Source organism: Trichogramma pretiosum, unplaced genomic scaffold (genome assembly GCF_000599845.2).
Source record: "Trichogramma pretiosum strain Unisexual culture from Peru unplaced genomic scaffold, Tpre_2.0 scaffold1, whole genome shotgun sequence".
NCBI lineage: Eukaryota > Metazoa > Arthropoda > Insecta > Hymenoptera > Trichogrammatidae > Trichogramma > Trichogramma pretiosum.
Window position 1 is genome coordinate 3772565 of NW_019641703.1, and position 26223 is coordinate 3798787.

The window sequence follows — 26223 nt, forward strand, 5'->3', positions numbered from 1 at the left end:
ATTCGTTCCGTGTTCTCTCTCTCTCTCTTTCTCCTTTGCTTTCTCTCTACGCTGCAGCTAGCACGCGAACTCTAGCAATGTAACGCGTGAGTTTCAACGCCACAGCGCGTAAGTATGTTTATACGTGTGACTGTGTGCAGCAGGTTCAGAGGCCACAGAGAGCGAACGTTTTTACGCTTTATAATAATATTATTATCATTATTGTTTTCGTGTCGCTCTCCCTCTCTCGTAAGTGGTCATTAGCCGCTCGCGTGTGGTGCAAGCCAACTATAGTAGTAGTAGTAGTAGTAGTATAAGTAAAGCGTGCGTATGTATGCGGCGGCGGCGGCGGCGTTGAGCACTCGAAACTTTCGGTTAAATAACAATTATGAATCCGCAGCAGCAGCTTTCTTTATCTCTGGCTTGCATAACTTTCGGCGCGCGCGCGCGCGGTTTAAGTAAAAGCGCGTGTACACTTTTTACCGTATTCCGCGACGATATATAATATTTTCATCCTCCGACCCCCGCGACCTTTTTTCATTTCCTTTTTGTGTGCGACTTAGCCGGCTATAACTGGGCAAAAATAATTAAGTTCTAAGATTCTCTCATTTGCGCATCGAATTAACGCGCGCGCGTGCACGCAAAAACGGCCTAATTGCTCTTATTTTACAAAAGCCTAAGTACTGTAATGGTAGAAAGAATATATAATGGGATACGTATGTATGGGCAAAGTTAATTAATTTATTTTCTCCTCCGTTCGTGATAACTTTTTTCTTTTCCATAACTCTTATTTTTTTTTCTTTATGTACAGATGCGTTACGTGATTAAAATCATTTTCTAACAGAGATCTTCCTAATGTGTTTTCACGATGATGAATAGTTTTGTTATACATGTATACGCGTGCATAATCATTGTTACTTTTTTGTTTAGTAATAATAATAAGTTACGAAAATTGTTTTCTCGAGCTCTCCTTTGTGTCGTTGCTAATCAGGACGTAATCCAAGCTCGTATCTTTGGCGTCGTCGAACGGCGGCGGCAAGACACCACCACCCGCGCCGGTAGATTTGTGGTACTCGTAAGTGTTGAACTTTTCGTTCAAAACTCGCTCGAGAACTTCCCACGAGGGCAATTGTTCCGGAGTTGCATCGTCATTTTTCATTTTCATAATGGCGCTGCCACCGCTATACCAATTATCGTTGGAAGATCTATCGGATACTTTAAAAGTTGACTCGTCTGACCTGCTGGGATCCTGCTGCTGCTGCTGCATCTTTGTAAAGGTACTGCTGCAACTGACGCTGTTCCACAACGGTGACGTGCCTTTGTCGTGGTATAAAAATAATGTAATATTTATAGTTAAAAAAAAGTACATAATTTATTCCTCGAATAGAAAATCCTTTGCGATGTTTTATTTTTAATATACCTCGAGCGGGATTCCAGACGGGAGCGCGATGTTTCTTTGATCGCGTTGTCGGACCGAGCGTACCTGCCCTCGAGCCCCAGGAAGACATCGTGGCGGTCGGATCGTTCCAAACCGAGGGTAGCTGGCTTCTGCTGCGCAAGCCCCTCGTCAAGGTATCGCGAATTTCCGAAATCTCCTGATGCAGCTGTAATTGGCGTTCCAGCACGATGCGCCGCTGATTCTTTCCAGGTGAATAATCATCGATCGTCGTTGTAGTTTTCTCGTCGAGCAAGTTTGTTTCGGATCTGTGGAACAAGAGCGTGAGAGAGAGAGGAAGATTAACAAAAATTGAGTCGCGGGTGATTAATCGACTCGACTCTCGTGCACGTGTACATATAAATTGCCATAAGATGAATGAATTATTCGAGGGTATAAATCAAGCAGCTCGGGGGGGTTGAAATTTTAATCCGAAGGAATATACTGCAAGCACACAACAAGAGCAGTAGAGAGCGAACGATCGATTAATGCTGGCACAAAGTCCATTTGAAGCTTTATACTGGCTTAATACTGCTTATGCTATATAACCATTACAGAAGGTATGAACATCGTGCTAAATCAGGTCGATAATGAACATTTCCGCGACGAAACGTCGAGGAAATATGGAACGAGGCGGGAACTATAAGCATAAGTATGCATGTACTGCAGAGCGATAGAGAGATATCGATTGAAAGTTATTTTTGCAAGAAAATATCCCAGACGAAAAATAAGCCAATCGGTAATGTGAATTCGAACGGAAATATTAAGTTATCCATCATTAATCGAGGAAACGCCAAAGTCGAGGTAAAAAATGAAAAAAAAAATCCAAAAATGCATATTTGTTAGCAAACTACAAAGTAAAAGTTTCAGCGTAGCTTTTAAAAAATTAAAATGATTGCTAAAATAGTTTATGTATTCAGCGATAATCCGTTCGTAAACTACGAAATGATAAAACCCCTCGACATTATTGATCATTGTTTGTTATCAGTTATAATACAGCTTTTGCCACCGAAGTTCTAACCTGAGCGCCGCGCGATGAGGTTGCAGCGGAGCGTAATGTCCAAAGTTGATAACTAACTATCCGATGAACTTGATCTTGCGCGCGCGCCCGTGCTGTAATATCACGTTGTAGTGGTCCTTTCCGAAGTATTTTCGGTTCATCGTACGAGCGCCACCACCGCTAATCGAATAAAATATACATCGAGCATGATGCGGATATACTCGAGGCCTTCGATTTTCCGCACGCGCAAGCTCGCTATATACCTTTTACGCAAAAAAGTGCAATTATTCACAGCGCAGCAATTTCAGATGCAGGCTACAAGAATGAAACGATGCTCAAAGAACAAAGATTAGCCGTCGAGTATAGAGCCCGGAGAAAAGCCCTTCAACATCAAAAGAGCAGCAGCAGCAGCGGTAGTGTGCGCGCGTGGTGGTTCGAAATGAAAGTACAGGAAAAAGCGCAGCAGCACACAGTCGTTCGAGGCAAATTCTCTCTCCCCCGCCCTTGCGCTTTATACAACACACACGCGCGCGCGCGCGCGAGCTCGACCCCGGCAAATAGATACGAGAATCGAGAATAGTGCACGAGTGTATAATAGGGCGGTAGGTATAGGTACAGTGGCTGCAACGCTGTTACTGCCACTGGCTGCTGTGTCGGCACAAAAGCTCAGCTGCTGCGTTTACAAAGCAAAATTCGCTGCTATCATCGTGGCAGTACTACTACTACTACTGCTACTATATGGAAATCGTGCCACCTCCCATAAGCGCCATGGACTTTGGCCAAGCCATGCGTGGGAATAGAGAATGACCGTGTTAAAAACCACAATGATTTTCGTATCGTATCGTAGTATTGCGATTGTGCCGAGTACTTTGACTCGTCCGTTCATTTCGTTTTCGTGCTTATATATAGATCCTTGATCCTTGGACCGAATAGTTGCACCCAGAGAGCGAGAGAGAGAGCTGTTCGACGGCAGCTCTGATTCCTGTCAATTTTACAAATTTAATCGAAGCCACGAGCGTGTAACGAGACTCGATCGGCGAAAAGCTTCCACTGCGGCAGTTTCGAGTTTATCGTTATTTTAAACCCTTCAAAATATAGCTCCGCAGCTCGACTCGCTCGATTAAGTACGAGTTTAAAAATACAATCTGCAAAAGGGCGGCTTTCGCGCTGGTGCGCATACCGATCGATGGAAAAGTGGTTGTTAATCCATTTCTGGCTAAATTTTATAATACATTAATGGTTTGTAATGCCGTTATTAAAAATATCAAATTCATTGCCAGTCTGAGTAGTTTACATTTATCAGAAACGAATTAACGCTCGAACTACATAATGAGTTTCAATTTGTAGCTCTCTGCACTATTGCTGCGCACCTGCGGATCAAATTTCAATTTTGCCGCACCTATATACAATATCGACATTTCCGTTCGGATAACACGCATACCATAAATTCAGCGTAAATCAATCCTGCGCAGCGTAACAAACTTTTTCTCTATTCCACACGTACAGTGTACCATTACAATTGCCTATTCAATTATCGAGCTCTTCGCATGCACATGGCGTGACAATGAGAAAAAATCTCTAATGTCAATGATATGTCGAGGCGAAATTACCTCGGCGTGTACAACTGTCGATTCTGGCCCGTCTCTCGAGCCGGATCGGGACAACTGGCGCGTCGCAGACGTCGCGCCGATTCGCGTTTGGCTCTCTGCGTCAGGTCCAACAATTTGGTGCGCTCCGCCGGCGGCAGTACTTGAGCTACCTCTTGCAGCACCTGAAACAACAAATATTTCTTTCGATAATTGACGAGGACTTCACCTAACTTTTATTGCAGAAGAATAAGTGCTCTCGAACTATGGCGTAGAATTAATATACATGGTGATCAAACATTTTTTTTTCATTTAGAGGATCGCCAATTTATGGTCAACCGTCGCGTCTGACAAATTGCAATAGAAATAGCCGCGTAAATACACGCGCGCAGAGATCCTTGAAAAATGCAATCAAATACTACGGAGTAATTCCCCGGACAAGTGCAAAATCTCGATACAAAATCGTCCCAAGAGCCTCGTTGCGTCGGTCATCACCTGAGGGACGACGATGCCCGTTGTATTGCTGCGCTGCTCTATACGTGCGCAATCCCCGTACACGTACATCTGTTTTCTCTTCCTGTACCTCGAGTTCTTGTCGACGCGGCGGCATCGCATCGGTCGTTCGCGTCATGCAAAGCTCAATTAAATACCTGGCTCTCTGTTACAGACGATGCTCAGCGAAACAAATAAAATTTTTTTCTTTTTTGAGCTTGCCGCTATTACCTGTATAATATATCTAGTTCATTTATTATTTCCGACGTTAAATTGGCTCGAATACGACGGTAAGTAGGAGCGAACGAATAGTCCTTTGAGACTCCGTGTATAGGCGTTATCCGCGAGGGCTCGTATAACTCGACTCGTTAAATAAAATACGCGCAGCGACTCTCGTAGCAGCGGGCCACGACGCACACCTATCCTCGCGCATATTTATATCGCGACTCACGTAAAATCTCGACCTGAAATCAGTGCAAATTAATGTCACTCGGAAAAAGGGCGATACTCGCGCACGCAAGCTCGTACGGTTTTAATTTTTAAAAATAAAAAAAGAAGCTCGTCCGAGTTTCACTCTTGCTAATTGAAATATCTCAAGATAGAGAGGCCTTTGGCTTTTCGTAAAATATAACTCAGTGTTGGCTGATAAAATTTCCGCTTGCTAGCTTCAAAAGTAATATATGCAGGATAGTATGGCTCTATGGTTTTGTGTGTACGTGGGTGTGTGTGCGCGCTACTTATACGTGTATCTAAGAGGACGTCGGTCCTTTTCACTCCCTTTACTACTTCTTGTTCTTCTTAAGCTATATACCGTTGAAAAGCAGAAGAGACAAGCCCACTGGATAAAGTTTTTCAAAAGGATTGCGTGGAAATGGTGAATCTGTGGCGTACTGGCGAAAAGAATTCCCTTAGATTCCGAGGCGCGCTTGCTCTTTGTTTATCTCTGTGCTGCTTGGACCCATCTCTCGCTCTCTCTGTTTCTTCTACTCTCTCTATATCTTATTTCAACTCTCCTTTCGTCAGATCCTATTTATTTCTCGAGTGTCCTTTTCATTCATTTTGAGCGCCACTCAGAGACAATCCACCCGCCGGGTTTTTAACCGAAATCCAAGTATAGTCTTTCTAAATACCTTTACCATCTCAAAGTTGAAAAATTTTTTTTTTCATTTGCAACTGTTCTCTGCCGATTGAAGATGTTTTTATATTATTTATTAATTAATGCGACGAGAGTTCGAGTCAATCCGAAATCAGATCGACACTTTCACGACACGGCTAAAAAAATTAGCAAGGATAGCCATCCAATTTCAATGAGGCACGAGGAGCAAGTTTGCCAAAATGACCGACGATTGGATGTGCGAAGTAAAAGTCCGATTAGCCTTGGGCCGGTAGCCGCGTTACGCGGTAAATGTAGGAGTTGGTCGATAGCATCAACTAAGCCTCAGGTCCGAAGAGCCGCTAATTTTTCAGTTAATCCCACGTAGTAGGAGTTTGAATTTTCAACTGTAATAGTCCGGACAATCCGAGTTTCCGAATTATTTTGTTTCTTGGCAAGTAGGAGTTTGTAATTGTGGATTGAATTCATTGAGCAAGTTTATTTTTATTTTATTTTTTCTTCCATTTTTCAGTCAAAATATTTTTCATTTCAAATTCAATTTGTTGTTTTTCTCGTGGACAGTATATTATATTCATAAAATAACTCAAATGTCAATATGAAAAACCTAGCTTTTTCTTAGTACGCACCGTAGAAGCATTTTTCCGTATTGATGTATCATTGATAAAAAATGTACTATTCATTCGATGCGAGATACATAATGTCATTTCTACAATGATATAACTGTAATGGCTCAGTTTTGGTTCGTTCACAGATTTGCTTGGGCGTAAATAGCGTAGTGCGCCGGGCAACACACGGAGAGGTCATGCATGCTACACAAGACGTACACATCAGGATAAGCACGCTATACAGCTCTCTGTACCCTTTGCCTGCAGTTTTAGCGTGTAGTTCGCTCGAACGGAGCGGAAAGATAAATTGTCAAGGATATCATAAGTGAGAAAGATGGAGTCCAATGATATATTTAACCCTCATATCAGGTAATTTTGATTTTATGAGAATAAAACTAGTGGCAACCACAGTTGCAAAATGCTGAGCGACTGAATGGTAAATAACGAAATAGCATACGACATCATTATAATAGTTGTTTCAGCCGTATGAAATTAATAATAGTAGCTTCAATGAGTATCATAATAAATCAATGTTACAATGAGTTTTTTGTGTCAGCTAATTTGGTAAAGCCGTTAAAATCGTTATTGGTATAATTGGAAGTAGAACACAAAAATAGGGCGTATTTTTTAGTTTGATGTTCCCTACATGTACATTAGTATAGGTATATATGAATACAGGTTTTCGTAATTCGCACGTACGAAATAGATTTCACTTATCGATGTTTTGTGCTGAGCGTGTATTTACAACGTTGCGACCAAAGGAATTTGCACATGGCATGCCAACACATATAGAGCTGTATGTACACGTTAAGCTGGACCGGTGTGCCCACGTGACAATATATATAGATATATATTTTACTACATGACTAACCATGCATATTTATCACACATAGATTACATAGATGTACGATATTCGCTCGTTGTGTAAAAATGGTAAATGATATAGATGCGACTGTAGTTAACTTTGTTTCATATTTTGCGCGTCGAAAAAAATTATGCGAAAAGAAGTATAGGACACATCATCAGCTCGATTCATGAAGTGTTCAATAATTTATAATTTCTTTGTAATAAGATACAATTCAAAGAAAATGGCTAATTGTTTATTACGAGATCAATAGTATAATTTCTCCAATAATAAATGACAAGTTTAGAGTGTCTCTGTTGACATAAATTTTCTCAAACTTTCATTTCACGATTTGTAAATATTATTACACTTATGTTACCTAGCTCGATGTGTAACATCATTATAAAACAATTAGTCGTTGATCAAGTTCCGAGTGATAAACATGGACTTCAGTGATGTATATAACTCTGATGTCAGGTAATTTTTGTTTCGTGAGAATGAAATTTAAAAAAAAATGGCATAATACTTTATATTATTGGGAATATTGCAGAGTGAAGAAGGAACTAGATGATGTTTCCCCAATTAAAAATGAAGATTATAAGATAATTGACAATGCATGCGATGCTAAAAATGACGAATTCTCGAGTTTTTGTCGAGAAAATTTAGTAAGTGTTGATGTGGGACTGTTTAGTCAATATTTTGATCAAATATTTTTACTAATCTCATTTCCAGATTTATGGGCTTCGTGAAAATGATGAAAATTCTAGACCTAATAACGATTTGGAAATAGAATTCGAATGTAAGGACGAGAAGCTGGGCATTAATTTATTAGTAGTCAAGAAAATCGAGGACGATTATCCAGATCAATGGCAGCATATGAAAAATAGTTGCGATTATCAGACTCAAAAGAAAATTAAAGAAGAAATTGTCGACGAAGTAAAAGAGGAATTGAATTTGGATGGTGAACTCAGTGATGCATTTGATGCAAATGAAAAAACATTTGCTCAAAATAGTCAACGCAAAACCCAAACTGATAAGGCACGCAATCGTACCAAATATCCATGTAATATATGCGGTAAAAAATTTGCACGAAAAAATAATCTCAAGGTCCACATCGATTCAATACATAATGGTGTTAAACATACGTGTGGTATATGTGCAAAGATATTCGCACATAAAGGAGTACTTAAAAGTCACATCGATGCGATGCATAATGGTATGGCCCCTACTTGCGAAGTATGCGGAAAGAAATTTCAAACGAAGACTAAACTCAAGATCCATATCGATGGAGTACATAATGGTGTTAAACATGCCTGTGGTATATGTGAAAAGACATTCACACAAAAATCTTGTCTTAAGATTCACATCGATGCGATGCATAAAGGTGTGGCACATACTTGCGATGTGTGCGGAAAGAAATTTCAAACGAAGACTAAACTCAAGATCCATATCGATGGAGTACATAATGGTGTTAAACATGCCTGTGGTATATGTGAAAAGACATTCACACAAAAATCTTGTCTTAAGATTCACATCGATGCGATGCATAAAGGTGTGGCACATACTTGCGATGTGTGCGGAAAGACATTCACACGAAAGGGTAGTCTTAAAAAACACATGAATTTGATGCATAATAAGACCACTTATTGTAATAAGGGCGGCAAGACATTTTCTCAAAAGGATCGTCTTATAACTCACATTAAAACGCAGCACGAAGACATTGATCACACTTGTGTTTTATGCGGAAAAAAATTTAAACATAGAAAATATTTATGCAGACACGTCAAAAGTGTGCATGAAGGTAATACCCAAGCACGAGATCAATACGAAAGATCTTAAAACGTACCTATCAATACCGCGCAAAATGATGAAACCTCGAGACAAATAAATAAATTAACATATCATAAATTAACATATATTTATTTATTATCATATAATAAATAAACATATCATACATTTTTACTCAGTAGTGATACTCAAAACACGACATATAATATAATTCTCATCGGTACAATGTTAACTGAAACACGACATAATTATACTATATATCACAATCATGTTATGCTCAGTATAGTGGTACTCAAAACACGACATATAATACGTATCATATATACGTATCATAAGTACAATGTTAAATACCGATACACAAGTAAGACCGATCGCAAACAAAAATTACGTTTTTTCGAAGTGGAGATGTCGCGAGGTGCAAAACTCAAAATTGCATAAAAAGGAATTTTTTGTATATTAAGATATACGGATGTCTCTAAAAAAGTATACAGCACTCCATCAGCACCAAAACAATGCTATGTAAAATTTTCAGATTGATTGGTTTATCTCTGCATGAGTTATCGCAATTAGAATAAAACATCAAAAGTAAGCAATATCGAATGTATACAAAAAAAAAATTACTCATAAATAACTCACAAAATATATATTACAAAATTTACACACGAATATTGATGCAAAAATCAAAATTGCATAAAAGTGCATTTTTTGCATATTAGGGTACACGGATTTTGCTGAAAAAGTATACAGCACTCCGTCAACACCCTAAGAATGCTATGTAAAATTTTCGGATTGATTGGTTAATGCCTGCATGAGTTATCGCAGTTAGAGTAAAACATCGAACATTAGCAATATCGAATGTGTACGACTTTGCTGCGCTCAGCATCAATAATACAAACATTACAACCAAATACTTAATCCTATCGGGGTTATTTCAGAGTAAAAGAGGAATCCAGTGATACGTTGCTTATTGAAAATGGCGGTGAAATGATTGACGAGAAACCTGATCTCAAAAACTTTGAGCTCTTATTACGTCCACAAGAAAATTCCGTAAATGTTGATAACTATATTCACTAGTTTTAAAGTTATTTTTTGATAAAAATTTTCATATGGATTAATTTTCCAACAGATCCATACTCTTCGAAAATTTGAAGAAAATCATGAGAGTAAAGTTGATAACGAAGTGGAAGTAGTCGTTGAATGTGAAGACGTCAAGCCTAACATTGATTCTTTAACAGTTAAGAAAATTGAAGATAATTCTACGAATCACCTCCATAATGTTAAAGGCAGTGATAATTATACAACAAGGTTATGTACATAACCTTGAAGAACACATCGGTACTCTGCATGATGCTCCGATTCCCCTATGTGAAATATGCGAAAAGAATTTCTCAAATAAGGGTAATCTGATTAGGATTGTCAAATCATTCCATGTTAACGGCCACTCGTGTAAGAAATGCGGAAAGTCATGTTCTCAAAAAGAAAATCTCGAAGCCCACGTCAATTCGATGCACACTAAAATCACTCCTGCATGTAATATTTGTGGAAAAAAATTCTCAAACAAGAATAATCTCAGAACCCACATCGATGCGATGCATAATGGTGTTAGACATGTATGTGATGTTTGTGGAAAGACATTTTCACATAAACGTGCCCTCAAAATCCACATCCATTCAATTCATGAGATGTATGGTAGTTTCAAATGTACATGCGATTTATGCGGAAAGACATTCATTCGCATGAGCAGTCTCAAATTCCATATCAATGCGATTCATAATAGTGTCACCCATACATGTGGTATATGCGGAAAAACATATTCACAAAAATGTGATCTCAAAATCCACATCGATTCGATACACAGTAAAACCACTTATAACTGTGATTTATGTGAAAAGAAATTCATACGGAAGAATGGTATCAAAGTTCACATTGATTCAGTGCATAGTGGTATCAAACATACTTGTGGTACATACGGAAAGGCATTCATCCATAAGAGCAATCTCAAATACCATATTGATGTGATTCATAACGGTATCACGTATACATGTGATTTATGCAAAAAAACATATACACACAAATTTAATCTGAAAATCCACATCGATTCGGTGCATAATAAAATCACTTATGATTGCGATTTATGCGGAAAACAATACTCAAAAAGGACAAGTTTCAATAAACACATCAATACCTCTCATAGTAATGTGAAACATGCATGTGATATTTGCGGCAAAAAATTTAAGAAAAAGGACCATCTCCAATGCCACATGAATGGGGTGCATAAAGGTATCACTATCACTTATGATATGCGGAAAAATCGCCTCAACTAAAGGTGTATCAAATTTAATGTACTTGTTCACAAGACTATTTTCAAAATGTTCATTTCTAAAGTAATGTATATCATGATTGAATCCAATGTTATCTTCTTCTTTTTTTACCGAATTCTTTTACAATTGTTAACAAATTATCATCAATTTGAATAGATAATTATACTATCGATAAAATATTACCATTTTTTAAAAAATAACTGAGTGCATTAACTTCAACAAAAATGTCGTGCCAACGAATAGCAGCGTAGTGTCGTTGTCTTCGTCAGAATGTTCGAACCAATTTAAACTCGTTGATTTTGTGGAAACGAAACCGAGGAATCAGAGAATATAATTAATTAAGCAAACGCACAGATAAATTAATGTACAACGTAGCAAAAGATAGAGAGAGAGAGGGTGAGAGAGTTTCTAAGCGAATTAAAACCACAACGTGTTGAACCGAGCACAGCGTCACGATCACGCGTAAGCTCCATTATGCTCGCTCAATTCCTTTGTGGCTGCTTGAGCAAAATGTATTTGTAGGCTATACGTGTAGCGTGTATATACATACGAATGATATATATTAGGAAGCACGAAAAGGGGGTAAGGATCTCCATTCGCAGCTTCACGACGGTCGACGACTCCGAGACGAATGGGTATAACAGCGACTCGATTCAACTATATACGTATATAGCTATGTGCAGGGCGAAAGAAGGAGAGAGCTGTGAACTCTCAAACCACTATGAAATGAAACCAGCCCTTACAGAACAAAATTATATATATCTGTACATTGTATGAACGTAAAACACCTAAATGTCTCTGCTTATTTTACGGCAATTTCATGCCAACTCCTTAGTTTTACGTCTCTGAAGTATTCTCATTGACGCGAATGGTTGTACGTACGTTGTTGATTGATTAAACTTTTTACGACTGAGTTGTAAACTACATATTTTTTTTATAAATAAGTACTACGAACATTTCATAATTATTCATGCAAAATATTGATTTTCTATATGCGTATCTATTTGTTAAAATACGTTAGAAGCCAATTCCATCGAATTAGTCCAATATTGTAACAATGCCACATGCCTTCCTCAATTAAATTTCAATAACCGTAAGTATTCGAGGTACGTGCACGTATACAGCTATAAACCACGCGAAAGAGCAAATAACATCGCAGAATTAATAAGAGCTACATATAATGAGGCTTTTTGTTACACGCGTACAAACATTGCACAGGATCTGCGATTGTCATTGTCAGCGCGCTACAAACCAAGTCCAAAGACAAGCGTATCCGTATGTATGTACTCTACACCGGGGCTACGAAGTGAAATAGTATATAGTTCGAGCTTGTCGTTAGTACTATATACACGCGTAGAGAGACATAGAAAGCGAGAGAGAGAGAGAGAGAGAGAGTATAAAGCTGCTGGTTGTGTTAACTCACCCGGAACTTGTTGAGGCTCACCAAAGCTGGAACGAAGCCGCCCGGGCCCCTTTGACGACCGCGACGTCTCGACGTGGACTGCACGAGCAGCGTCAAAGGACTGTAATCTCTCAAGGCTATGTGATCCGTAGCTTCTGATTCTGTTGGTAATTCATATATACTTATGTAAAGCTGGATGCCATAAAATGTGCGAGCGATCGTTTGATTCGTTCCGGGTATTATGCGTATAGCTTTCAACGTATTTCATTTATGTCAATAGAAAAGATTATTGACATTTTATGTTGCAATTTATAGATAATATTTATTTCAACTATTATTGTTATGGTACTTGATCTTTTCCTAAAGAAATAGAAAAAAAATCGGTACCGTTAAGTTCTTGAAACCTTTTCAATTACAATCATGAATTATTATTTTTCTTCCGCTCCGTCAAATGTTATTTAATCAGATACAATAAACCCGTTTACATTGCCGGTAATGCAACCGTCTCGAGGCGGTCTTGTTGTGACACAGTATATCGACGTTCCGTTGTAATAACTGCGCGAGCTTTTAGAAAAACATAAATACCCCGACGAGGCAGCTTTACGCCGCTGTTTCGTTCGCGAGCGCATCCGACGATCGTATATAGCATGTATACATCTATATATATAATATCGCCATGGAACGAAAAGCTCGAGGCTCGAACGCGCCGAGCGCACAGTGGGATATAAAAGCTTCCTTAACGACATCACGTAAAGCAAATAAATCTCAATGGAGCTTTTACACGTATACACGCGCGTATGAAAGGGCTCCTGGCAAAAATGGGCATATGCTTCGCAGCTAAAAAGGATCGGATAAAATGAGCAGTGACACAAATCGGAGCCAACGCTAATGTACGGAACAAAACTACTTGCCGTTTTTCTTGAGATTTTTCGACAGTCGTTGTTCATTACCAATTCTCGTTGAAACGAAAGGAAAATTTTTATACAAAGTCATTGTTTATTTGTTTTATGTTACCTTTGATATGATAATTTTGATGTAACGGACTTTCGAGCCCGGGAAGAGTATCCGTGGCTGTCAAAAGAGTCGTTCTAGCCATACTGGAACGCCTTACAACATTCCCGATGTTTCTGGCTTTACACCACATTTCATATGAATTAGGTTCTTGATCATTGGCAAATTTCATATGATACCTGCGAAGTAAAAATAAAACATTCATAATAACTTTTCTTGTTTAAAGAAATTAAACCTGTAAAAACAAAAAGCTATAATTGACTTTTTTATTAACCAAGTGCTTACACAAATATCGACTAATATACAATTATTTTGACTTAGCCACTTGCAGATTTACAAGTAAGTTACTCGCCATCTAGTGGTGGACACTTAAAGTATATGTATCGTATTTTAAGTGGTTAAAAACTTGTCTAAAGTTTTTGAAACAATTGGATCATTAAATACGCTTGATATTTCTTACAACATTGATATAGAAAATTAGTCAAAAACAATCCAATTAAAGGATACATAATATATCAACAAATTTTAATAGTCATTTTTGCATTAGGTCATAATTTTTACCAGGGTCCAGAGCTTAAGAGTCACCACCTTCCTCATCGATATTCACTTTTTCAAATTCAATCTTATTGAAATTACTTTCAAACGGATAATTCAAACTCATAAAAGTTTTCGAATCATCTCGAATTGTTTAGTTAAAATGTTACACAGACACGTCGAAAATCAACGAACCTCAGAACACGCTCGGGTGTAACAAAAATCAGTCGCAAGCGAGCTCCTTGTTTGACCGAGCGCTCGATCATCCGGGCCACGCTGTCGGCCCACTGCCAGCCCTTGGAGAGCGCATCAACGATTCCATTAGCGGGCAACATCTCCCTCGAGCTGACCAGTTTGCAGTAGGCGCCGAGGGAGCGCATTTCCGAATTGTACGCCTCTCGTCGCTTGTGCCAGCATTCCAGATGCCAGCACAGCTCCAGCGTGGCGTGGTACAGATTGTTCAGATGCGAGCGCAGCATCGGGGCGAGCACTTTTTTGTCCTGATTCATGCCTGCGCGCAGATAGAGTCGAGTGGTGATTTTTTAACGACGCATTGAAATATGTATATCGAAGGATACGTATAGAGGCGAGGAAAAGCTAATGGCCCGTTATAAATGCTGCAGCTTACCGAAATACAGCCACTTGAGCAAAGCCTTAGCCATGATAGTTGGATCATCCAAATCCAGGTACGCCGTGTCGCGATCTTTCCTCACGACATCGACGAGCATATCGCAGGCTTTCTCGAAATAAGCTTTGGCGCAGCTCGCCGTTCGCTCGGCTTTCGTTGGGGGCACGGCGCGCTTGTTACGCTGCAGCACGACGAGACGGCGTCGACGTCGTTTCTTGTTGCGCTTGGCAGTCGCCCCCGCAGTAGCGATCAGCATCTGATCCTTCGCCTGTCTCAGCACCAGACGCAGCACGTAGATCAGGTTCTCGGTGCTCTCCGACACGTCCAGCCACTCGTTGTCGAACATGGCCTCGTAGCGCTCGGGGCTATTTTTCTGCGTTTGTTAATTGGATCTCGTTTAGAAATCGCAGTGCAGTAATTTTCTATACAAAAACATAGCAAAAACCGACCTGCAAGAGGGTGCAATTTCTAGCCAGCAGCACCTGGTCGATGACGCAGCCGAGATACTGCAATTGACGAGTCCCGTAGGCCTCCTCCCAGCCGGCAGCCGTTGTTCCGCGGCGCTGTTGCGCGTCGGAGCTGGATCGCGGCAGGGTGGCGACGACTCGACGCCAGCGCACCAGCAGCGACTGCTCGAGCAGCTCGCTCGTCGACAGGCAGCGCTCCGGCTGCAGGGACAGCCACTCAGTCGAGTACAGATGCACCGCCCGCAGATACGACTCGATTATGCGTGCCTCCTGGGAGTAAGACTCGTCGGAGAATAATTTTCCACCTGTATTTTTGCAAGCAATAAAGCGTTATGAGTAATGATTATATCAACGTTCGAATTAAAAATTTTACTCGAAAGAAATTATGTCAGAGAATAGGATCACGGGATAATGAGACTTTATAGAACTAGTTCAGGGTAAAATTCTATTTTATTGTGTATAATTTGCTTTGAAACGGGACAGAATATTTTTCATTTCATTATCATCTTGGTAGATTTTTTATGAATCATATCCTGGTAGAAATTATTGATGAATAGCTAATTACCAAAAAATAACCATTCAAAATATTTTAAAATGCATTAAAATTTAATGAGCTTGTTTTGCTAATTTTTCTGTCACAATAATGTTATGAATATTTATCGTATTTGATCATTTAATTGCTTTCAAATGTATACCAGTTATCAATCACTTCAGATAGGATAAAAACATTTGAATTATCTACCGCCAGGTGGCGAGTACCTTTTTACTTGTAAACCTGCAAGTGAAAAAGTAAAAATAATTGTATAAGTCAAAGCACAAATGCTCTTTATTTTTTATCTATATAATGTTTCTTTTGTTTAGAAAATATTTACTAATACGCCCTTTGTACCTTGTATTTATACCCGCGCAGTGCATGGCGTGCACGTATGCGTATTAAAACGTTCGATATAATAACGTTGAAAGTTGTTACGCAGGCAAACGGGGGTACTACGGGAAGTAAGTGTAAATATATAAAGCGAAACAGATTCACCTCCCGTGCGCGCCCAGACCACGATCTAATGAAACGATAAATCATTTGAATGAATCTGACCTCCCTTTCTCTTTATCTATATACATCTGTATATACGTATACACGAAAAGCTACGGCGGCACAGCGAATGGTATAACGTAGATATAAACTGCCTGGTAGTCACCTACCTACGTACGCTTGCAGCAGTACAGAGAGCATGGAGAGACGGAGATAGGGAATTCGAAATGTAGCACATCGTTTAGACGATAGGTACTGTGCGAACTTACCCAAATTCGAGCATTGCTCTCACGTACCTACACACACATGTGCGTGCGTGTGAGTACGAAGGTGTACACCCGCATATATACACACGCGCAGCACAACAATTTGCCGCTGCCGCCGCGAGAGACGAAGATTCAGTTTAGTCACGGTCGAGCAAGTCGTTTAATTAATGGCGCGGTCGGCAGCTTTATAGCACACGCAGTGTCTATATAGATATAAGCGATATATGCGCGACCGCACCGACGGATAACAATTACATTTCGGGCTCGACATTCGAGTGTCCTAGACACGCACTTTCGGGCTTCGACGGATATCCGAGCTAGAAACTGCGATCTAGGCATTTTTTCAGGGTCGTTGCGCGGCTCGGCTCCGCGACTAAAAATCATCGAAAAAAAAAATATAACGACGTTATTATATTATTGAATTATAACGACGTTCGGGGGACACCAACGACTACCCGATAAAATCTCTCTCTCTCTCTCTCTCTCTCTCTCTTTCTCTCTGGATGCTTAAAAATCCAATCATTACTCCACTTTGTCGTCCCATATACCGCCCAAGTACTACGTGCCGTACGCGCCACGAGTGCATCGACGAACACTCGAGATAGAAAACTGCGCGCCGTCTGCGCGCGACTACGAGGCGCGCATTCAACAAGCGATATCAATAATCTCAAATTCTAGTCTCCCCTTTGACACGTTAAACACCCACTAGAACAAAAAGAAAAAGATAAGCGCCGAGCTGTGCGCGCTGTATCGTGTATATGATATCGAAAGTTGCGGAGGAAAAAAAGCTGAGAAAAAAAGGATTACTGCTCGATGGCTTGTACGAGCTAGGATCAAGGTGGGAAGCATCCGGAGTATTATTTTATTTTTATTATTATGTTTATCACTTAGACGACGACGTACCTCGAGTACATTGAAGCATTAGATTGCAGCGAGGTTGAAAGTAGCACCTCAAATTCTGGCACTTGAGGCTGCGAAGCAGCTCGTCCAGAGACCAAAGAACGTGATAAGAAAGAGTGTCGGGTGCCCAATTTCTCAAAAGATCCGGTTCCATGCGCTCCAGTGACCACAATTCGATGGTCCTCAGGATGTGACGCGACACCAATCGCAACGAGCCCTTTTATAGCAGCAGTAGTGGTAGTAGTGGTACATCAAGAAGACGACGGCGGCGGCGAGGCACACAAGAAAAGCAACATGAAACAGAGAGAAGCAGAGAAATCGATCGAATACTTCTATTATTTTTTTTTTCTTCTTCTTCTTTTCCTTTCAATTTCCTCTTTGATAGTGAATCGTAAATCAATATGAGACGGCCGAAGAAGCAATGTATATATTTTATATATATTGTATATGTATGTAAGGGACTGCTGTATAGCATGAGTCTGGTATGGTAGGGGCTGCGCAGAGCGCAAGCGGAACAATGTTTGTGGCGCGTGGAAGAGAAGTGAAAAATGTGAATCGCGCGTCTGAACGTGCCCTATCGATACAGATTTTCTGTGTCGAATGTATGTTTGCAGTGTGTATACATATACGCGTACGGCTTTCTTCATTCGCGTTGAACAGATATATAAGCGCTCGATACAAAAGTATGAGAGAAAGAGACAACGTGCGTGTCCGCGAGAAACTAGACGAAATAAAAATTGTCGCGCTTGGGCGAACTACTGCCCCGCCGAGTATAAAAGAATAATATTTATGTCTTGTTTATATCGAATTATTTAGATTTTTTTATGAAATATTAAATTTTTACACTTCAACGATTCATTCTATTTCGCGAATTTGAAAAATTCTTGCTCGCATCAACGAATCAATACGTACAATAAATGAAAAAAATAAATTATGATAGCGCGCGCGTGCGACAGAGACGACCATCGCGATCATGAATAGTATTTCACAAACGCGGGGGAATTTTTTTCCCTCGCGTCGAACTCCATCATTGTAATCATCTCCTCTCTCTCTCTCTCTCTCTCGCCCGGGTAAAGCTCGGCTACACAACGGTAGGAATTCAATTATTTCCGCGAGGAGCTCCGAAAGAGCTCCGATTCACGGTGTGCACTTCTGTAGATTTATGTAAAGGAATTTAAGCGTACATTCGCGAACGGCATTCGAGCAGCAGCCGAGACTAGTAGTGGTAGTAGTAGTAGTAGTTGAATGACAAATCAGAAGAAGCTATGTAGGTAAGAGAAAAAGAGTTTTGTTGTTTGGCTCTCTCTCTCTCTCTCTCGGCGCAGAGCTTCTCGAACACTGCAGGGTGGAGAGGGTTGTAAAGGAAGCCTTGCTGCAGCGCGCGGCGCAGATTGCAATCTCGCGGATCAATTTAACTTTTTTCATCAGACGTCTCCTTTTGAAAAAATTAAACGCGCGCGCAGCCTCGCGCGCTTGTAGGGTTGTATTTCTTCTATATAGTTCCAGCAATGATTGTTTCTATTACAAAAGGAAAAATGAGCTAGAAGAGAGAGAGAGAGAGTCGCGCGTGTAGTAGTATTATACTTCCGCGAAGCTCCTGCCTCGCGTAAGCTCGCGAGCGATATAAACAGCTCCCGCGGAAGGGCGTAAAACGCCAATCCAACACGCGCTCGCTCGGTGACAAAGAGCGAATCCTTGACTCAACGGAAAAAAACGAATCGGCTCTCTTTATCTTCCTTACACTTGCGCTTATCCCGGGACCCGGTCTACTACTAGTCATTGAAAAAGAAGTTTCGCGTGAAAGATCGTGTCTCTCTCTGCTTTCTTCGACTTGCGCGATCCTGCGCTATCTCCTATATATCACAGCGGCGGCGCGCGGGGATGAAATTCAAAGTCTTTCGCAGCATGAGCACCGCAGAGTATGCAAAAAAAAAAGGGTGAGACCCTCTTCAATTTCGTGCGCGCGCCCGACAACAAATCAGATTTTCTAATACATAAATTTAAACGCGCGGAGAGAGACGTATTTTAATTAAAATCCATACTATTTAATAATTTAATGATATAATATAACGTGCAGGTGCGGCGCGGCGTGAAAGATGAGAATCGCGCGAGACTTACCTTGCAGCGTATCGAAAAATCGATATGGCGCTCGCCCCTGAGCTGTTCCAGAACTCTCATCAGGGCGGCCTCGGTTAAGGCAGGTACGCTCTCATCCGAATAATGTCCTCGCAGAATCGTTTCGGCTGCGGGTAGCCTGACTCGCCACAAGCTCGAGCGGTCCTCGCATCTAAGAGTTTGCTGCGGTGCCTCGGCGACCACGTACATGCCCTGCAAGCCGGCTCAAGCGCGGTTTATATTAGCAACGGCGAAGACGACGACCTACATTGCATAATGCACGATGCACAGGGTATATATCGTTCACTGCGACGTAAATAAAATACAGAGTATACTCCACAGAAATCGCCTTAGATGTTTCCGTGTGCCGCGGTCCGTTACTTACATCATTTATATTATAAATGATAAGATGGACTCACGCTTTGGGCAGCCTCGTAGTGCAGCAAGGCGTCGCAGTGATGCAGCGGCACGCGACGAGGATAATCGGCGCAAACTGGCCACGAGTCGACGCCTACGCCGATCAGAAGACGCACTCGAACGTCCATCGACTGCTGGCTCCTCGGGTCGGTCAGGCCGATCTTGATCACGATGCAGCTCTCGTCTTCCACTATGACCACGCGATGCTCGCTCATTTCGGGTAGACTCGATTCTAATATCGAGATGTACGTGCACAGACAAATATATACAGAGTTTGACAAAGATCGATTGAATCTTTTTATTGGTCGCATAACGATCATGCATACCTGGTCCATAAAATATTCGGCAGTGCTGAGGTTGCTTTAAAATTTTGTCGAGGACGTTGGCATCGACCACTTGACCAGGAGTGATGCATAGATTTTCGTCGATCCCGTTGGCTGCGCCTAGGCAAATAATCGGTCGGTCATTTTTCTCTTTTTATGTGAGCAAAAGCACATCCACTTGTAATGGCCAAAAGAAAGAAATTCACTATTTTCAAAGTAGACATTGAAAGGAAAAACTTACTCAAATTCAAGTCTTCTAAATGAATTATTCTAGCTTATGCAAAGGCTCAAATTGAATTTTAAATATTGTTCTACTTTTGTGGAGGGCTTTAATAATATGAAAAAAAACTTGAATAATGATTTAGAATATAAAATTAGATAAGGAATTCAAAGTAGATGGGAAAACCCGTATTTATTAACTGAAACTGTAGTATAAATTTTTGTCAAATGGATCAATCGACTGACCAATAGATACATTTTAGAAATAATTTAAGCACAATGAAGCATGTATTTTTCTCACTTATATGAATTTTTTAAGTTTTTTCATCCAAACATTACTGACAAAATGTGTCTAATGATCAACCAATTAGCTGTTTAAGAGATATTTTGGTTTATAATATGACGAATTTCGATATTTTTTTGTTTGAAGGATTCAAACAAGTTTATATTTGAAATTTGTAGTTATTTATTAATTTTTAAGAATTTTAAAATTTCCACATGGTTTTTGACATCAAATTTCAACTACGAATCTCAATCATATACGATTTTCTTCAATTTTATTAGAATGCTTATTTATGGAAATTCATCGCGGCGCCACTAACAATGCGCCCTCTGTTCCCTCTTTCGCATAGCGGTGTCGAAAGTTTTTCAGTCGCTTACGCACGCCCATTAGTCGCTCGTTTATTTACATGTGCGCGTTCATGTATAATCGTCCTCCTGCGGCTCAATAAACGATCAAATTTACCACTTTGGATCGTATTTGCTCAAAAACTATATCGACAGGTGTTTCAAGTTTTCAAGGTACGTTTTATTACATACTAAACAATCCTTCTCTCGCTTCTGAAAGGATTCTACCGATGCGTCCTTTTGTAATCACGCAAAATAGATTTGTTTAGATAAACCAGCATATGGGGATCGCGTATTGTAGTACCGAACTTTGATTAATCGATGTCACCTAATTTATTCGCTAGGCGACAAACCAGTATTATGTACGTATGCCATTCCAAGCGCGACACGCGCTCCTTGACATCAGTCCATGTCATAATTAAATAATTATTAATTTAGAATCAATAGATTGCGCAATAAAAAAAAGAATTTAAATGTTACTCTTAAACTATGAAAATATAGAATACGATACTCGCTCATAAATAATTTTTTGAGAAAAAAATGCGTTGGCGAAAACTAATGCTCAATGTCCCATGCGCAAAAAAGGCACAAAATGTGGATGCGACTCGTAAAAAACCAACTTCGCTAGGCCAAGCTATATTTTTTGAATTATGGAAATTGTGCGATTATTAATTACTTTTTTTTATCAATATTAACCGTTATTTCAATGGAAATTCTTGAGGACATAATTAAAAAGTAACTGTTCTTTTTTAAGAAAAATCAGAATTATGTCGAAGGACGAACTGGAGCAAACAGCGAAGTCGATTAGTAATTTAACATTGAGCGATGATGATAAACAAGAAAATCCTCAGCCGGCGATAGATGAGCCTGACTTGGAATCGAGGGCCGAACAAAATACGGATGAATCGCCAAGAGCAAATGCTGACAATAGTTCAGGTCCTATCAACAAGTTACACGAAGATTGTTTGGCTGAAGTATTCAGATACCTTCATTATAATGAGCGTATCAAATTAGAGAGAGGTAAAAAAATAAGCGAAAATGATATCTAGTTAGCCCGATATAGTGAAAGAAAATAATATGGCGATATACACTTTGGTATATCTAATATCGGCAGCGATTATGAATATAAGTATACAACTAATCTACAGAGCCATGGAGTTTCTTTCACGATCGAGCTTACTGAATGGTTTCTGGCAATTTTTTTCAACTTTCATACATTTTTAATATAAGTTTATAAAAGTTTGTTTTTTAATGTTAGAACCTAGATAGTACAATTATATACTATATTAATTTAAAGTAATTTTTAACTTTGAATAGAATATGTTAAGCTTTTATGAACTTTTGTGAATTTGTACAGAAGTTGACAAAAGTTTCAGTAGAAAACAACTCAAGTCAGGGTCTTAATAAACTTTAATCATTTTGTTATAGTATGTTCTCATTGGCAAGTTTGCTCTATACGTTCGTGGAACACCATTACAAAACAGGGCCTAATGGACTTTATGTTCGCCCAAAATAATCTTACCGACGATATAGTCTTGAGGATACTAGAGAGGAGCACTATATATTTAAAAGAACTTTGCTTGTGCTTCGCTGATCACAATATCACTAATCCCGGGAATGCCGTACGTATACGCAGGAATAGGGGCCCATTAATATTCCAGCTGTTGGAAGAGAGAGCGGAGAATTTGAAGAGAATTTGCTGGGATTTTGTGGCCCCCGGAGAGTACGTCGTTCCGTTTTTATTGAAACGCGTGTCACAGTTCAGAGAACTGTTTTTGTGTCCTGTAATACCTGCCATTAGTCTTGAAAATTATAAAAAGATTTTCAAAAAAGCAACCAATCTAAAAAAATTAGCATGCAGCAATCTTATCCAATTTAATAGACAAGAAGAAATAATGAAGTTCTTGGATTTGTTGCCGAGCACGCTCGTTTCCCTTCACTTGGCAAACATAGATAGTAACAGTCCCATTACATCTGTAGTTGAGGTAAGCATTTTTTCTGTTTGAGATGAGATGGTTTTCCTCGAAACGCGAATTTTTTCGAATATAACTCAAATGATACATTTTTCAATTTTAAATTGTTGATATAAGTTAATATCGAAATTATTCAAACCAACAGTTTCTTCATTTGAAATTTAAAATGTGATAACTTTTTGGCTCGTAAATTTAACAAACGTAAACATTAGGCAATTTTATTCATTCAAGTCTCTACGCCTAATGTAAGTGAGCGTTTTATAAATGACTTATACGATGATTGAGCGTCTTTTTTCTCTGATAAGTGCAACTGTATAAGTCTGATAATTATAAATTAAACCATTATGCTCAAAGAGGAAATTTGTGTGGTACAATCTAACAATTGAACCCTCTCCTTTAATTACAGAAATTTCAACGTATTTCGTCACTGAAGGAACTAAAATTGACGCAATTGTGCCGAAGCACAGAGTTAAATTTTTGGGAACATTTAAGTAATCTGACCGTTTTGAAAATAGTAGGTGGCAACTTCCCAGATTCCTGTTTTCCCAATATGGTCGACTATTTTAAGAAAAACAAGCAATTGAAGTCTTTAAGTCTGTATCACATCGAGGACATCCACGACGAAGACCTCATAGCCCTGCGGTACTTAACGAATCTTGAAGAAGTCCGGTTGGCAGGCTTGCACGAGATAACCGGGAGCTTTTTGAAGTTCTTGCCGAGATCTGTGAACCTCTTGAGTATCAGCCACTGCTTCTTCATGGAAGCTGAATTTCTGAAAAACTACATTTGCTCGGCACCGCTATTAGACACTGTCTTTACTTATTTCTGTGGTGAAACATTCCAGAAATGCGTTTTTGAAGGGATTGAAACGAGACTCAAGAGTTCAGGTGATCCAAAGTCAAGAGATTATCGTTATAAAATCTTCACATGGTGTTATTCGAGTAGACATGGGAGCACAGAAACTACGCAACATTACTACCAAGCTTTTAGGTTGATCGAACAGCAGATCTATACGAGAAGATTTTTTATGCCTCCCGATCCAATGTACTGCAGGAGTTGTAAGATGCTGTGCAGGGAGACCGAGTACTGAAGCGTGCACACGTCGAAACACAATTCAGCCCCGCACACTTGTACATCTAACGTGAAATTGTACACACACAGTAGACTCTGGACTAAACCGGATTTCACGGGACATTCAAATTTTTTTTTTTTTACTTAAAAAGCTTTTCGGCTTAAAGGGATTCGGCTTAGAGGGAGTCTATCGCAAATATTGTCGTTAAAACGTTGATATTCGTAGAGAAAATAAGAAATTGTAATTAAATACCATGTTTCGACGCGACTGCCAGGAGAGCAGCGACTCGAGCTTTTATGAGATCGCGCCTGAGTCGACCATCGGTGCCGATGAATTCGGTCCAGGGTCCGCCGGTACCGCTGCGCAATCTCAATCTCGCGAAGCCCGCCAGTCCCGTGTCTTCCTCGAGAAACAGCGACACCTCGTCGATGGAATTCGCCAGCGACGTCGACGGCGACGACAGGGCGTCCAGTCGAAAGAGATACTCGAATTTCAGTTGCTACAAAGTCGAATTACAAGTGTACGGGGGGAACTGAATGTGATTTAGATTTAGTAATCTATTTTATGCTTTGATAAACTAAGAACGTATGTAAAAGCTACGTATGTAATTTTGTAAATGTTCTATAATGTAAAAAATAAAATTTTTTTTTACAATTTTATTCTCTTTTTATACAGTTATTTGTATTTCTTGTTTTTTAAATTTATTTAATTATTTCTGTAATACGTAATTTATTACACATATTTTTAATCTAACGAGACAAATTATTTCAATACTTATCTATTCAAGCACTCGCTTTGTTTTAGAAATTTCTCACAATTGTAAGATATAAAAAATATTTAAGATCAATTTAGCATAATAATTAATAAATATACGAGTAATATGAAGTTATGAAATGAATTAACTGTTGGCTGCACAAATCATACCTTGATTTTTCGTGGATCGTTAAGTGAAACGAGAAAAGCTGAAGAAAATCTGCGATCGATATTGCCTACACCAGCTACAAGACGTTGCACTAAACGTTCGACTGTGGCTTCCGCAGAAATGACGTCTGGAGGACCTGCTGATCAATAAAATTATTTGAAAAATTATCGGTAAGCAAAACCGATATCATTGATCCGCAGCAAAGAGTTTATTGCAAGAAATCATACTCACGTAAATAATCAGATTTGGCGATCTCGCTGAAGTAATGATTGAGTTTTTCCAATTGCTCGAGCTTGAAATGTAGCTTGCTCGCCATGAGCCGTAAGCCTGGGCTGCCGTTGACATTTTTGTCGTGGTACTCGAGACCATAATTGTGGTAACTACTGCTTGTGCTGGTATTAGAAGACGCTGAACAGCCCATAATATATGTTTTACTGAAAAAAAGAGTCAATAATAATTTTGAATTGTACTTGCAAAGTGATGATCCATCTATTCATAGCATTTGTCATAATTATCAAAAATGCATGGTCATAGAAGCATAAAAAAACATGCGCAAAAATACACGCTCAATTTAAAAGGATTTTACTTCAGATTCAAAAGTTATGTTAGTTTCAAATCCTTCAATTAACCACTTGAATAAATAAAACAATTACTTGATTATTCTAGAAATGTAAATTCACCCATGAATAAATATCGAAACTAACGAGACATCGGTAACGATAGAAAAATGAATTTTTTTATTTTTATTTTAACAAACAAAGTTATTCGCCTATTCACTTCTTTTTCCGAGTTCGTTGTAAATATTCGTAGCGTTAAAAATCGCAAAAAATACTCTTACTACTGCGACACGAGCAGCAGCAGCAGCAGCAGCGGCGGCGCAAAACAATAAACACACACGAACACACGAAAAAATTTGCGCGCGGGACACAGCAGGATGCGATACTTACGCGATCGCGACTCGCACTAACGCCGCGCGTACAGAGCGCAAAATCACATGACACAATGTGCAGTAACACGTGGGTTATTACAACTGCACTGCAGCTAGCTGCGGTAGCGTGTGCGAGCAGTTTAAGACGCACAATTCAATGATGATGCATCGCACCGAAGCGCGCGCGCACTGTGCACAGATAATGGGTAAATAAATAATCTCCGTCGG

At 39.6% G+C, this 26223-nt stretch overlaps 2 protein-coding genes across 2 annotated transcripts; one reads left to right on the forward strand and one right to left on the reverse strand.

Moving 5' to 3' along the window:
- Window positions 1-798: 798 nt before the first annotated feature.
- On the reverse strand, window positions 799-25569 carry LOC106653439. The gene is made up of 15 exons (XM_014372883.2): window positions 25299-25569; window positions 25070-25206; window positions 24398-24644; window positions 20258-20374; window positions 19934-20163; window positions 19518-19727; window positions 17403-17616; window positions 15189-15511; window positions 14740-15112; window positions 14307-14622; window positions 13581-13756; window positions 12588-12727; window positions 4025-4185; window positions 1400-1683; window positions 799-1296 (listed from the first exon to the last, which is right to left on the reverse strand). Exons 1-15 carry the CDS (start codon window positions 25486-25488, stop codon window positions 923-925), a joined length of 3492 nt encoding a protein of 1163 aa, XP_014228369.1. The 5' UTR covers window positions 25489-25569; the 3' UTR covers window positions 799-922.
- LOC111694456 (zinc finger protein OZF-like) lies at window positions 7475-9035 on the forward strand. Its single transcript, XM_023462792.1, has 3 exons — window positions 7475-7532; window positions 7606-7720; window positions 7788-9035. The coding sequence occupies exons 1-3, from the start codon at window positions 7498-7500 to the stop codon at window positions 8892-8894; spliced, it is 1257 nt and encodes a 418-aa protein (XP_023318560.1). The 5' UTR covers window positions 7475-7497; the 3' UTR covers window positions 8895-9035.
- Window positions 25570-26223: the final 654 nt, after the last annotated feature.

Excerpts from the sequence above, each read along its gene's own strand:
- LOC106653439 (XM_014372883.2), bottom strand. The coding sequence starts at position 25,488 with ATGGGCTGTTCAGCGTCTTCTAATACCAGCACAAGCAGTAGTTACCAC. Across the intron at positions 20,164-20,257 it reads CCGAATATTTTATGGACCAG|AATCGAGTCTACCCGAAATG; the intron begins GTATGCATGATC and ends TCTCGATATTAG. Across the intron at positions 19,728-19,933 it reads ACTACGAGGCTGCCCAAAGC|GGCATGTACGTGGTCGCCGA; the intron begins GTGAGTCCATCT and ends GCCGGCTTGCAG.
- LOC111694456 (XM_023462792.1), top strand. The coding sequence starts at position 7,498 with ATGGACTTCAGTGATGTATATAACTCTGATGTCAG. Across the intron at positions 7,533-7,605 it reads GTATATAACTCTGATGTCAG|AGTGAAGAAGGAACTAGATG; the intron begins GTAATTTTTGTT and ends GGAATATTGCAG. Across the intron at positions 7,721-7,787 it reads GTTTTTGTCGAGAAAATTTA|ATTTATGGGCTTCGTGAAAA; the intron begins GTAAGTGTTGAT and ends TCTCATTTCCAG.